A 12,140-nucleotide genomic window follows, 5' to 3' on the forward strand; every position below is an offset into this window, starting at 1 on the left:
GGATAATGATAAAAGAAGCAGGAGAAGGAGGATCAGGAGGAAGAGGTGGAGGGTTTGGAGGAAGAGGAAGAAGAGGAAAATATTCTTGACATTTAATTTAATGGTGAAGAAAATATGAAGCAAATCTATTCCCTCAAAGTTACTGCCTCTTCACTGGGTGGTCAAACCTAGTATATAGAGAGGAAGACAGATTCATAGTCATTGGAAAGTTAACCCAAATTCACTGGCTTTTTCCTTCTGCATATGAGGAAGTGACCTTTCCACAGCTGTTTACTTTTTTCCTCATATTGTTATATCAGCATCCTTAATTGCTACACTAGCATAGTATTTCTTAAACACCACATAAAGATTAGTGAATACAATGGAAAATGGGAATTTAGCAAAATACTACCTATAAGGGCCTATACCGTATCTTCAGTCATATAATTCAAGGTCACACTGATTGCTGGGAGAGAGCATTTTAGAGTAACCCTGTCACACTACTGACAATCAACACAGTATAAGTTAATCAAGTTGTCATCTTTGTTGTTTTTCTCCAGGAACATTAAGATCACAGAAAATAGATAACATGGTCAATATAATTTTTGTTTCTTTAATATCAAGTTTTTTTCCCCCTGGGTTCTCAGTAGTCTGGGCTGAGTAGTGCAGAATATAAAGAATGAAAATTATCATTTGAATTTCCTTTGGGAATAAGAAGGAAATGATTGCCAACATGACAGTAAGCCAAACAAAAGTAGTGGGGTTCTAACAGTAGGGGGATTAAGAACACACAGTTGTCCTGTTTATTTTTCTCTCTACTTTTAAGGTCTACTGTGAGAGTTCAGAACACTATAAAAGAAAAGACGACCTGCATTCCACATTGTTAGATCCTCACAGACCACTTAGGAATGAACTTGAAACACAACAGGTTATCAGAGTAAAAGAAATCACTATCCTTGAATGTAAAAGACACAGTGGACTTAAGAAAGGCAGAAGCTGCATTAATGGGTGATTATAAACTGTTTCACAAAGCAGTTATAGCCAGAATAGCAGATGCTCAATGACCACAGATGAAAGGGAGATGTTCAGATGGGTTTGTCAGAAAAGCATTTTTGGTTGACCTTAAAAGGGGGAACATTTGAGGTTACTTGAAAGTCTTTGGGACCTTAATATTACTGAGCCCCTCAAAGACACACATAGATAGACTGGGGAATTCAATGGTTTTAAAAGTACTATTCGGCAGTGCAAGGCAGTGGTTAGCAAAATTATGGAGAATCTCTGGGGGATGTGTGCTAACAACTATTAAAAAAAAATGTAGTTTGGAACCTGGAAACCATTAAAACATTCTGGTAACAGATTGGCTAAGTGGCTCAACTTCCAAGTCTGCATTTTTTTTTTTTTTTTTTTTTTTTTTACTGGCCTTGATTTCTGTAACTAATTAAGAGTGAAGAAAGTTTTTCTCATTTGTTTCAAAGAATTATCGGTGTGAGGCATGAATGCGGTTTGATGCTGCAAGCCATTTCAAGTGTTTTCATTTATATTAAATAACTGTGGCATTAAACTAAAATTATAATTGAAAACATTTAGGGCTATAAGGCTGACCATAGGTTTATTGATTGCTTTATTATTGTCGGGAATAAGTAACCCAGCTTTCTTCTACTACTTGGATGTAGTGGGGTTAATACGACAGACTTCACTTTAAATTGGCAACATAAACGTAATTATTTTAAATACTTTGTACTCACTGAGTGTTAATGATGTCATCCTCAAACTCAAAGAATCTTTTGTCACCTACATCTTTCCATGTCCTTACATAAACCAAAGATGCCTACACAGGAGCCAGGCATTCCAGTGGACCAGAACAATTTCAATGCAAAGCCAGCTTAGGTTACATACTGCTTCCTGATTAGGTGTGGCAACACAACAGTCTCCTTTACAGAGTGGATTTTCTATTACCAGAGTGCCAGCCACAGATGTCTTTTCTTTTGCTTCTTCTGTTCTATAAGTAACCAATAACAAATGGGTACAGGGAGCAACCCCTGTGAGAGATACACACCTAGAATAGTGTTAGGGGAAGCTGACACTCTCATTTTGTAGATTTTACCCAGTCTTACCACTTCGTGCCAAAATTAATTTGTATGCTCAGTTATATTTAAAATATGCTATTTGGAACTAACTTGGGTACATGTGTACACACACCTTAAATATACAGTAGCTTGTGTCACTAAACTATATTTTTCATGAAGTTTTAGCATAATGTGGTTTATTCTCTGTGGGTGAGTTTAATTACTCAATATCTTTAAAGCCATATTTTAAAAGAAATTGAAATTAAGCTTATATTTTGCCTGTAGATATATTCTAATCTCTAAATGTCCAATTTAATAAATCTATGGGCTGCTTGTTACAGATTGTCACTCCCCAGAAGGATGAAGGATTACATTTGTTGAGTCAGGTATGATGCTGATGGTATCAGGAAGCAGGTGGACTCAGAACTTCCCATTAGCTTCTCACAATATGCTCACCAAACCTCCCGACTTCCTTCGCCTAGACTAAGTTCCCTTCCAGAATATAAGTTCAAAAGTCTAATATCACTTCCTGCTCAGCAAAGGAAGTGCTCTTATTCCAAATAAGATGAGTGGAGTTGCTGGCAGTTCCCATGGTTACAGGGGATGAGAAAAACAATTTCCTTCCAGGACTCTATTTGTAAGGCTGTCATGTTTACAGACTTCCTCTGCCAGGCTACCACATGGCCAAAGGTTTTGAGAACCATCCAGAGGAGATCTGTTATACCTCTATAAAGAAAGACAGTGTACTCCTTAATGTTATAACCATGACTGCCTTGGTGTGAAGGCCTTTAGTTACAGGAAGTCATCTCATCTTTCAACATCAGGTAGTTCCTCCAGACTCTAGAGCATCCTTAACCTCCACTGATCAGCTGAAAATTCCCCAAAGCCTTTGGGGAAATCATCTCTCCCTCTGTCTTCCAAGAAGTTGCTTGAAGGGAGTCAGAATGGATGCTATCTTGCTGGCAAATTGAATCAAACCCATGCACCAAACTTAAGTCCCACAGTCGAGTCCCTCAGCTGCACTGACCTCCTTTAGCTTCTACAAACTGTCAAATTTTCACCTGGCAGAGGAGCCACATTAGAAAGCACAGCAAGGGACCCCTAGTATTGCTTCAGATTCCGAGTACCTTACTCAGATGAAGAACAGGACTGCGCCTAAGAGAATAGCAAAAGGAACCGCCAGGTACAAAGTATTTATCTTCCTCCCAAAGCAATTTGCTGGGTCATCGGTGAAGTTGTTTATTAACCCAAACAATTACAAGAACGGGGCTTCCAGAAAGCAGCTTTTATCTTGAAGGCCATTCCTGCCACTGGTTTAAGTGGAAGTAAAAGCACTTTTATAGTTTCTTGGCTTTCAAAGTTGGCAGAATCCCAAAGAATCATTAAGTAACCCACATACAAAGAGAGGGCAACTTTTTTTTTTTAAATTCAGTTCTAGTCAGGGATTACATTTCTTGAACAAAAATAGTCTTCATTTTTTTTTAAACACACATTTCAAATGTATTTTTATTTATGAGCATGTGTGTATGTCAGCTTATCTGTATGTGTACCAAGTAGATGCAGATGTCCCAAGGAGGCCAAAAGACAATGTGGGATCCCCTGAAACTGGAGCTAGAGGAGCTTTTGAGCCGCAATGTGGTCCTAGGCGGAGCCAAACCCTGGTCCTCTGCAACAGCTAGCAGTTCTCTTAACTGCTGAGCCATCTCCCAGGTGCCAACAATAGTGTTTGTAGTAATAACAGTTAAAGACCTGTGGAAGGATTTCTAAAGTCAAAATTCCTGCCTTTGGCTCCAGTCTTCCTACAAGGAAAATAAGGGCATCCTCAGAGTTCTGTCCTCCTTGCTGCGAAAGCCTGCCTTAGTACCCTAACATCGGAGAGGGAGAGGTCTCCTAGAGGAGTCTGACCCAGAGCAGCAGCCTTCTCCTCCTGGGGCGGAACTACAACATCCTCTGATTTGGCAAAGGGCCACTCCTCCTAGCCATCCTCCCGCCCCAATCCCATTGCCCCGCCCCCCTGGGCCCCCCCCCCCCCCATCCCCTAACTTCAAGTCCAGGGAATTTCCCCAGCATCTTCAAGCTCCAGTTTCCTGCCTGAAGGAAGAGAGGAGAACAGATAAAAGGAGTGCAGCTGGTCTGAGAATACCATAGTGCTCTACAGAGCCCCAATCTTCACACCTCCTCCAGCATATCCCGAACTGGTGCTCCCTGGTCCCGGATCTTGTTCACAATGAGCCTCCAGCACTGCAGCTCCGCCCGCCTCCCTAGTCGTTCCAGCTTGCCATTCACGCAGCTGGCGTTTCTGTTGCTGCTCATACTGCCGCACCAGCATCTAACTGAAGGTGAGGGCGCAGCACCTCTGTGGCACAGGGTGCCTGACACACCCCAACGGGCCATCTCAGTCAGCTAGTCCCAGGAGCGGGGGGGCGGGGGGGAAGGCTCTTCCAGCACCCTCCTATAATCTTGTCTCCTCCGCAGCTGCTCCTTTCTCAGCCATAGCCGCTGCAACAGAGCTGCGCTGTGTTTGCTTAACCGTAACTCCAAGAATTAATCCCAAAATGATCGCTAATTTGGAGGTGATCCCGGCAGGTCCACAGTGTCCCACGGTGGAAGTCATGTGAGTTCTGTTCTGTGATTGTGCTCTGGGTGCAGGTGATCTTGGGAAATGGAAGTTCAGGACACACACACACCCTCCTACCCTGGGGTCTTCAGTCACCGGAGCTCATCTGTGCATTCTGTTTTCCCTCCTCAGAGCGAAGCTGAAGAACCAGCAGCAGGATGTCTGTCTGGACCCAGAAGCTCCATTGATAAAGAAAATCATTCAGAAAATATTGGACAGGTACTTGCTATCTTGGTCTTTGAGGTCTCTTAGTCTCTGCAGCGGGCAAGGTCGTTATTCTGCCTGTATGAGTTGAGATTCCGGTATCACATTCTAAACTGGGCTTAGAATAAAAGGATTCAGAAGGGAAAGTTGTTATTCTGGAATGTTGCAATAACCCAGAACTCATTACTCGTGTGTGTGTGTGTGTGTGTGTGTGTGTGTGTGTTAGGATAAACCGAAGAATTTTAGTTACTGATATAATTCTTTTCTCAACAGTGAAAAAAAGAAAACTAAGCGGAATACACTTGCAGTGAAAAGAACAGCCAGTAGTCAATAGAAAGGATTTCTTGGGACTCTCTCCCCAGTGAAGACAAGAAGGAAGGGCTGATTCTCTCCACCTATGAGTTTTCTTTATGAACTCCCTGCTTTGATGGAAAAAGAGAAAACCATTGTCCCTGGAGCTTCCTGCTCATCTTATGAGTGTATTTAGCAGAATATTTCCTATTCTTTCCTATCAGTTAAACTACTAGAAATTATGGGTATTTTAGTGTGTAAGTCAAGAATCATTGATTGTTAACCTTTCAAAATGTCTTGAGTTGAAGGTGACTATTGCATTGTGTCTCCAGAATATATATCTGTAGTGCCTTTTTATTGTTCATGAGAAGACTGTGGCTTTAACATACCAATGAAGTTTGGTTAGAAGCTGTTGATGGAGATACCCTCTTCCTCTCTCTCATGAAATGGGAACCTCTTTTACTGTTGTTTCTTGGGTGTGTTAAGGAGCTTTCTTACATCTGAGCCTGGGGTGACATATAACTTTTATGGTTTTAGAAAGCTGCTATGTCATGCAGAAACCTGTGTAGAATGCATTTCCTTATTTAGAATTTCTAAATGTGTGAGTTCTAGAAGGATCAATGTGTTCTCATCTCATAATTTTAGACATCTGATGTCTTCTTAGTATGGCATAATGTCATGACTTACTCATCAAACTGTACACTATTTATTAACTAGTTTATTAGTATTACTATTTGGGCCACTAAGTATATATTTTTAGATAGATGAAGAAGGTAAGCAAGTAAATTCCTTACCTAGTTTCATAAAAAAAAATTTAAAGTTATTTCTAGTGAGAGAAACTTCGGCAAATATCTATAGTCTTAGGGTTTTGAAACTGTACTTAACATGTTTGAATATGCATTGAGGAGATATTTAGATGTCTGTAGTGTGTCTTTTAAAGAGTTTGCTTTGTTATAAGGAAATTAATGAATGCAGCACATTCATTATTTTAAAACTGTACATTTTAAAGTGTCTCACTTGTTTATATTACTCTTTTTGATAAAAATAAAGTATCTCTAAATTTCATTCAGGTGTTTTCTGATTTCTTGTGATGGTGAATCTCATTATTCTGAACTCTACATTATTCACAAACTTAGATCTATAGTTCCCTGGTTTGCAGAAAGATCTGTTCCCCTAATTTCTTCCACCATTTTGTATTTAATTCTTCTTCCTCTTCCTCCTCCTCCTCTTCCTCCTCCTCCTCCTCCTTCTTCTACTTTTTCTTCTTCTTTTTCTTCTTCAATCTTATTCCCTCCTGGTCCACCCTCTGACTGCTTTCATTCCAACCTCCTCCCCACCCTGTCTCCAAGAGGAGGTCTCTACCCCCTACCCCACCCTGCTAGACCATCCTACTCCCTATGGCCTTAACTCATCCCCCCCACCTTGGCTACCCCTCCAGGGCATCAGTAGCCTCTGGGGACCTTAGAAGAAAACAAATATGCTAAGACTTTCCCATCTTAAGTCCTTGACCAGTTCCCTACTGTAGTTCAGCTCTCAGGTGAGTTCCAGGGGTTCATACATAAAAGGCAGAGGCCCCAACTCGGTGCCTTGGGGAACAGTGGAAACCCTGGGAGTTGGGGCCCAGATGGGGATTTAAATCATAGCAAGCATAACTTTCAAGAGGGGGTGGGTACCCTATCCCCTTAACTTCTGTTCTCCCACACAACCCACATGGGTAGAAAGGTCAGTACCGTCTGCACTCTTGCCAGAGATAAATTTTAAGACTGATTCATCATGAAACCAAACCTCAAACCTTCAACACTAGGTGCCAAATAGATTTTCTCTCCTTTTACCCATTTAAAGTTCACCTTAGAAGATATAGTTCCAGTGACAGGGAGCTAATTAGCACACTCCGAATTTCCTAGACATAAAATAAATGTTACAAAAGTCCAGGAAGTAAGATTGTGTCTCCTCTTATGTTGTTCTCAAGCTTTGCATTTCTCTCACACTCTGAGCTGTTGGGCATTTGGTTCTCTAGCCTGGCTCATTCTGTCTCATTTGCTATGGTTCTACCTGCAAAGGGCTTGGAACTTTTTTTGCCCACAAGAGCAAATTCATAGTTTAGCTCCAGTAATACCTCTCATTTTTCCTGGCCATTCCCAGCTCAGCATCTTTTGAGAAAGAGATAGACTGAGTTACAACAACTGTTGCTTTGTTATTGACCAAGTATGGGTTTCTCCATCCTAATCTACAGAGAACTCCCCTAAAGCAGGTAATGAATTCTACCTTTCTGTGTATCCCCAGTGTACAGCACAGACCGATGAAAGGAGGTAATAACATCCTAACCCCAAGTTATTGGATGCTGTCCTAAAGTCAGTAATCTGGTTCATGGTTGGTACCTGTCTCATTTCTCCCTGTCTATGGGAAAGCTCTGAACTCATACCATCCCCCTAGACTTTATCTGACAGTCTTCAATCTTTCCTCTTACTAAAAAAAAAAAAAAAAAAAAAAAAAAAAAAAAAAAGCTCTCCCCCATCCCCCAGCAGATTAGGGCTCTGTTTTGTTTTCTCATAGGGTTTTGCATTTTTCCTTTGTAACATTTTGTATGCAAAAGTGTTTAGTGTCTGTTTAGTCCAACATCACTGTGATCTTCATGAGAGAAGGGACAGTATCTATCATGTTCACTACAGTTCCTAAGAGAGTACTTAGGGCACAGTAGATATTTAAATAGACCCAGGATCTAGGCCAAAGAAACCAGGTTCTGTCTCCAGCACAAGATAGTAATTTGTAGAAATAGTCCATTTTTAGGAACAGCAGGGAACACTAGTGTAACTCACACACAAATACACACCTGCTACAACTAAAGTAGTATACACACAAACATTGGTATGTATTTTCATATACTAGTGTGTATTAATCTGTTGTTACCAATATAAAAAACATGCTTTTCTTTACATTGAATCTCCCTCATTGCATATAAAGTATCAACTCAACTGATATATTTTGTACTATCATATGCTAATGTATTTGTGTAAAAGATAGAGAGGAAGACAGAAAGGAAATTCAAAAACATGAGACACATTAACATAGTTTTAAAAGGATGCATTTCCTTATAAGTTTTAAAGTGATGTTGGAAACTAGAAAATACCTTGAAGTTACAAACAAACAAGCAAACAAAACCCTAAACAAAAACAACAAACCATAAAAAAAGAAAAAAACAATTAAAGTTGAACAGTAGCTTCTTTAATCTCTCAACTAACACATATTATTATCCTATGAGTTGTAGGAAACACCAAGACACAAACCAGACTGCCAGAAATACTTGAACTCTAAATTCCACTTTTGAATAGTCTTTAATGAGAATGGTCTCTTCCTGATTAAGTGCCCAAGAGAGATAAACAGAAACAGCAGATACCCTTTAATGATGAAATACAAGTTTGTGAATAAAGAAACACTACTGATTATTTTTCCTTTGTCATGTGCATAATTTTGTGGTTATTTTTTTCTCCACATATAAAAGGTAAAAGTTTCATTTGTTTCTAGACTGCAGACGCACTGGAATTTGTGTTGTGCTTGCAATTCTGGGTGCCATGGCTGTTCTCCAACTCGTCACTCTATAGGGAACAAATGGGTTTTGGTATATCACCAAGGTGCAGTCTACACAGAAGCTTCAGTGACAGCTGTTTACACTTCACTACCACTTGATCCTTCCTCTTGAAAACATCTGGAGATATTAATCTACCATCTTCTAAGGATGTCTTATATATGTCTGTCTCCTTGATGCTTCACACTAACCTCTACCCTTCACTCTCTGAAATTCATACACATGAGGTCACTAGGCCTTAAATAAGTGGTTGGTTACCATTGTCTGTGTATCTGCCTTGGCTCAGGTAATCTGTAGTTTGTACTGTCCCTCGATCAGTATGCCAGACTTTCTGCTTGCCTCTGGGTGTGACACATTTAATTCCTGAAGGTATGACAGATTTATGGTAAACTATGACTAGTGGTTTTGTATTTCTCACATTGTTTTTGATGCTTGCATGAGGAAAAGAATCTTTGTGGGTAAACTCTCTTAAACTTAACTTGAAAATCCTTCCTGGATGTCATGGAAGGAGAACTTTGCCACACAGAAGGAGCATCTGGGGAATTGTAGTTGCCTCTGTGACTAAGCCATGGAAGAGAAACAGAATGTGCAGTGTATGTCTGATTTAGGGTACAGGGGACACTGTGTTCACTCTTAGTCAGAGAATTAATACTAGTGTCCAGAGAGGGGCTGTTCAGACCTCCAAATGGAAGACAGAAATAATGACAGAGGGATACCTATAAGTTAAGTCTAAGGTTTTGTTTCTGTGAATATCAATATCAGCATCTTGTTGCACAAACTTAGAGTATCTGCCAAGACATATCCACTGTGGAAACGTATCTTCATGGACTTGTTTCTCAACTGTATTGCAGCACTTGCCCTGATCTACTTTTCAGCTGGATGAAAAGAAAGAGTTGGTTCTCTTCTCTAAAGCACTTGACTACTCCCTTTGCAGCTTGGGTATAGTACACAGCCAGGGACAATGCCTTTCAATTCTACTTCTGAATATTGCTAGTTGTGCAGCCGTGACAACTTACACAGCTATTCATTTCTCAATTCTGTCACCTGCATGCTGCTTTGACCCCTACCTTGCTAGGGAGCACTGAGGGCTATCTTGGAATTATGGCTGCTGTCCTAGTGTCCAAATTCAGACTCCCAATGTCAGTGAGAAAACAGAGATCTGGACATTACAACCCACATATAGTTTATAAATTTATGCATATTGTGACTATATTTCAATGATGTTAGTACTTTAAGGTTTTATTTCTAAATATATGTCTAAAGACTTGAGAAACATCTCTATTCTCTATAGACACATTTCTGTGTCAGTTATGTAACACCTTTATCAAATGTACGACCAATTGTTCTACATAAACCATCTGACAATGCAATGTCATTACACAGCAGACCAGACATTGTGCAGGATCCTTGTAACTTGGGATGATTATGATGAAGTGAATATCCAGCCTCTTCTCATCTTCTTATAGAAAAGGCAGTGTTTTACCAGGAAGCAATAGTTTTTTTTATAAGAAAGTATGAAATTTATTCATTCTGTGAAGAGGCACACGTGCCCCACACACATGGAGGTCAGAGGACAACTTGGGAGAGTTGGTATCTCCTGCCAAATGAGTTCTAGGGATCAAATGTGAGCTCCTTGACTTTGGGACAAGTGTTTTTGTCCACAGAACAATCTTGTCAGCACAAAAGTGTTTGCTTTTCTTGAGTGGACAGAGCCATGGATCAGAGGGTGAAGAAGGGAAGAAGAAAGAGAGGATCATGTAGAGAGAAGTTCCAGCAGCCAACACCAGCCAGCCAATTTGAGGCAGCCATTTTAAGTTTTCAGTGATGTGTGTGGCTGGAAAACCAGACACACCTCTACTAAAGAAAAACTAGGGTAGATGACAATATCAAAACCTCAAATACAATAACGAAACAAGCCTTCAAAAGATAAAGAATTATTCCAAGCCACTCTATTAAAAGTGGACTTGGCATAGAGCTGCAAACAAGTTTTATCTGCTTCTCAGGTTCTGAAGCAGCCTCAGGTTGCAATGTCCTTAAACTGTGTCCACACAGTGAAAGTGACTCATGTCCATGCATTTGATGCTCAGCAAATGCAGAGGTAGCAGTGCTCCTGGGTAGCAGTATCTGGGATGATAGTCCATCCTGCACAAACCTCCCTTCACACTTCCCTCTGTGCAGACAGGAGAAACTTGGGTACTGTGAGTGTCAGTGCTCTTGAGATCTGCTCAATTTCAGTCAGCTCAGCATTAGGAAGAAACATTTGCTTCCAGCTCTCACAGAAAATTTTTTGCCTTCTTCTTTCTCAGTGTGCTAGGTAACCTTAACTAATAGAAAACTTTACTGACCTTAGCATCTTCTGAAACAATTGTTCTTATACCTGATTTTCAGAAGATTTGTTCATAGTCTCAGTACTTACAAGAGAGATCTGAAAGAGCACACAGTCCAGAACTCTGTGTTGAGCAGAGCTAATGTGTCCTTATTTTAATGAATAATTAACCTTCCAGTAGCCATTAAAAAAAAAACAGCCAACAGATAAGTTTTATTTTGAGTCATAGAAACTTGCTTGTTTCCGTAGAGATTGCTATTTATAAAGTGACTTAAGGGGAAAATAGATAAAATAGCTTACCACACATTTAAAAAAACATGGGGGTGGCAATGAAAGATTAATTTATAAAAGACTGTAAAGTTATTTTTAAGCTAAGAGACTCTGCTATCTCTGCATTTTTTTATTCTGCATAAAAATTATAATTTTCTACAAACCAGCTGTTTTTAATGGAATAGCTGTTGTAAGATACTTTTTACACCCTTTCACAATGAATCAACGTTGCTCTTCATATTTTCTATACCATGGAAACAGAAGGAGTTTATTCAAATAATAGGAATAGCAATGAACAGTAGTAGTACCGCCAGTGAATATAGAATATTACTAAATCCCAACACCTTGGGCAAATATTTTAATTCTTCCTTGAGAAAGAAAAAGTTAAATGAATAAGTCACATAATGTCTGATGCATGATAGTTATTTACTATTTTTGAGTAAACAGAAACTATCAAATAGATATTTTATCTCAAGACTGACTAAGAAAGCTTGTAAATTTTACCTGACAATAAATTTGTTAATATCTCCTTCTGAACCTTGATGACAATATGTGACAAGATGCATTTATTGATTGACTTAAAGCAGGTCATTACGGGGCATGCCTGTAGTCTTAGCACTTGGGAGACAGAGAAGAAGAAGAAACAGAAGCAGAACAGAAGCAGACGAAGAAGAGGAAGAGGAAGACAAAGACGAAGAAGAAGAAAGAAGAAGAAGAGGAGGAGGAGGAGGAGGAAAATGAAGAGGAGAATGATGAGGAGGAGGAAGAGGAAGAATAAGAGGAAGAGGAAGAGGAATAATAATA

The 12,140-nt window shown here is 39.7% G+C and overlaps 1 protein-coding gene across 1 annotated transcript; it reads left to right on the top strand.

The window, feature by feature from the left end:
• The first annotated feature begins 4,272 nt into the window (after window positions 1-4,272).
• LOC114608657 (C-X-C motif chemokine 5-like) lies at window positions 4,273-5,238 on the top strand. Its single transcript, XM_028752662.1, has 4 exons — window positions 4,273-4,384; window positions 4,521-4,659; window positions 4,795-4,881; window positions 5,140-5,238. Exons 1-4 carry the CDS (start codon window positions 4,273-4,275, stop codon window positions 5,198-5,200), a joined length of 399 nt encoding a protein of 132 aa, XP_028608495.1. The 3' UTR covers window positions 5,201-5,238.
• Window positions 5,239-12,140: the final 6,902 nt, after the last annotated feature.

The sequence above is a fragment of the Grammomys surdaster genome, unplaced genomic scaffold, assembly GCF_004785775.1.
Source record: "Grammomys surdaster isolate TR1022 unplaced genomic scaffold, NIH_TR_1.0 125928, whole genome shotgun sequence".
Lineage (NCBI taxonomy): Eukaryota > Metazoa > Chordata > Mammalia > Rodentia > Muridae > Grammomys > Grammomys surdaster.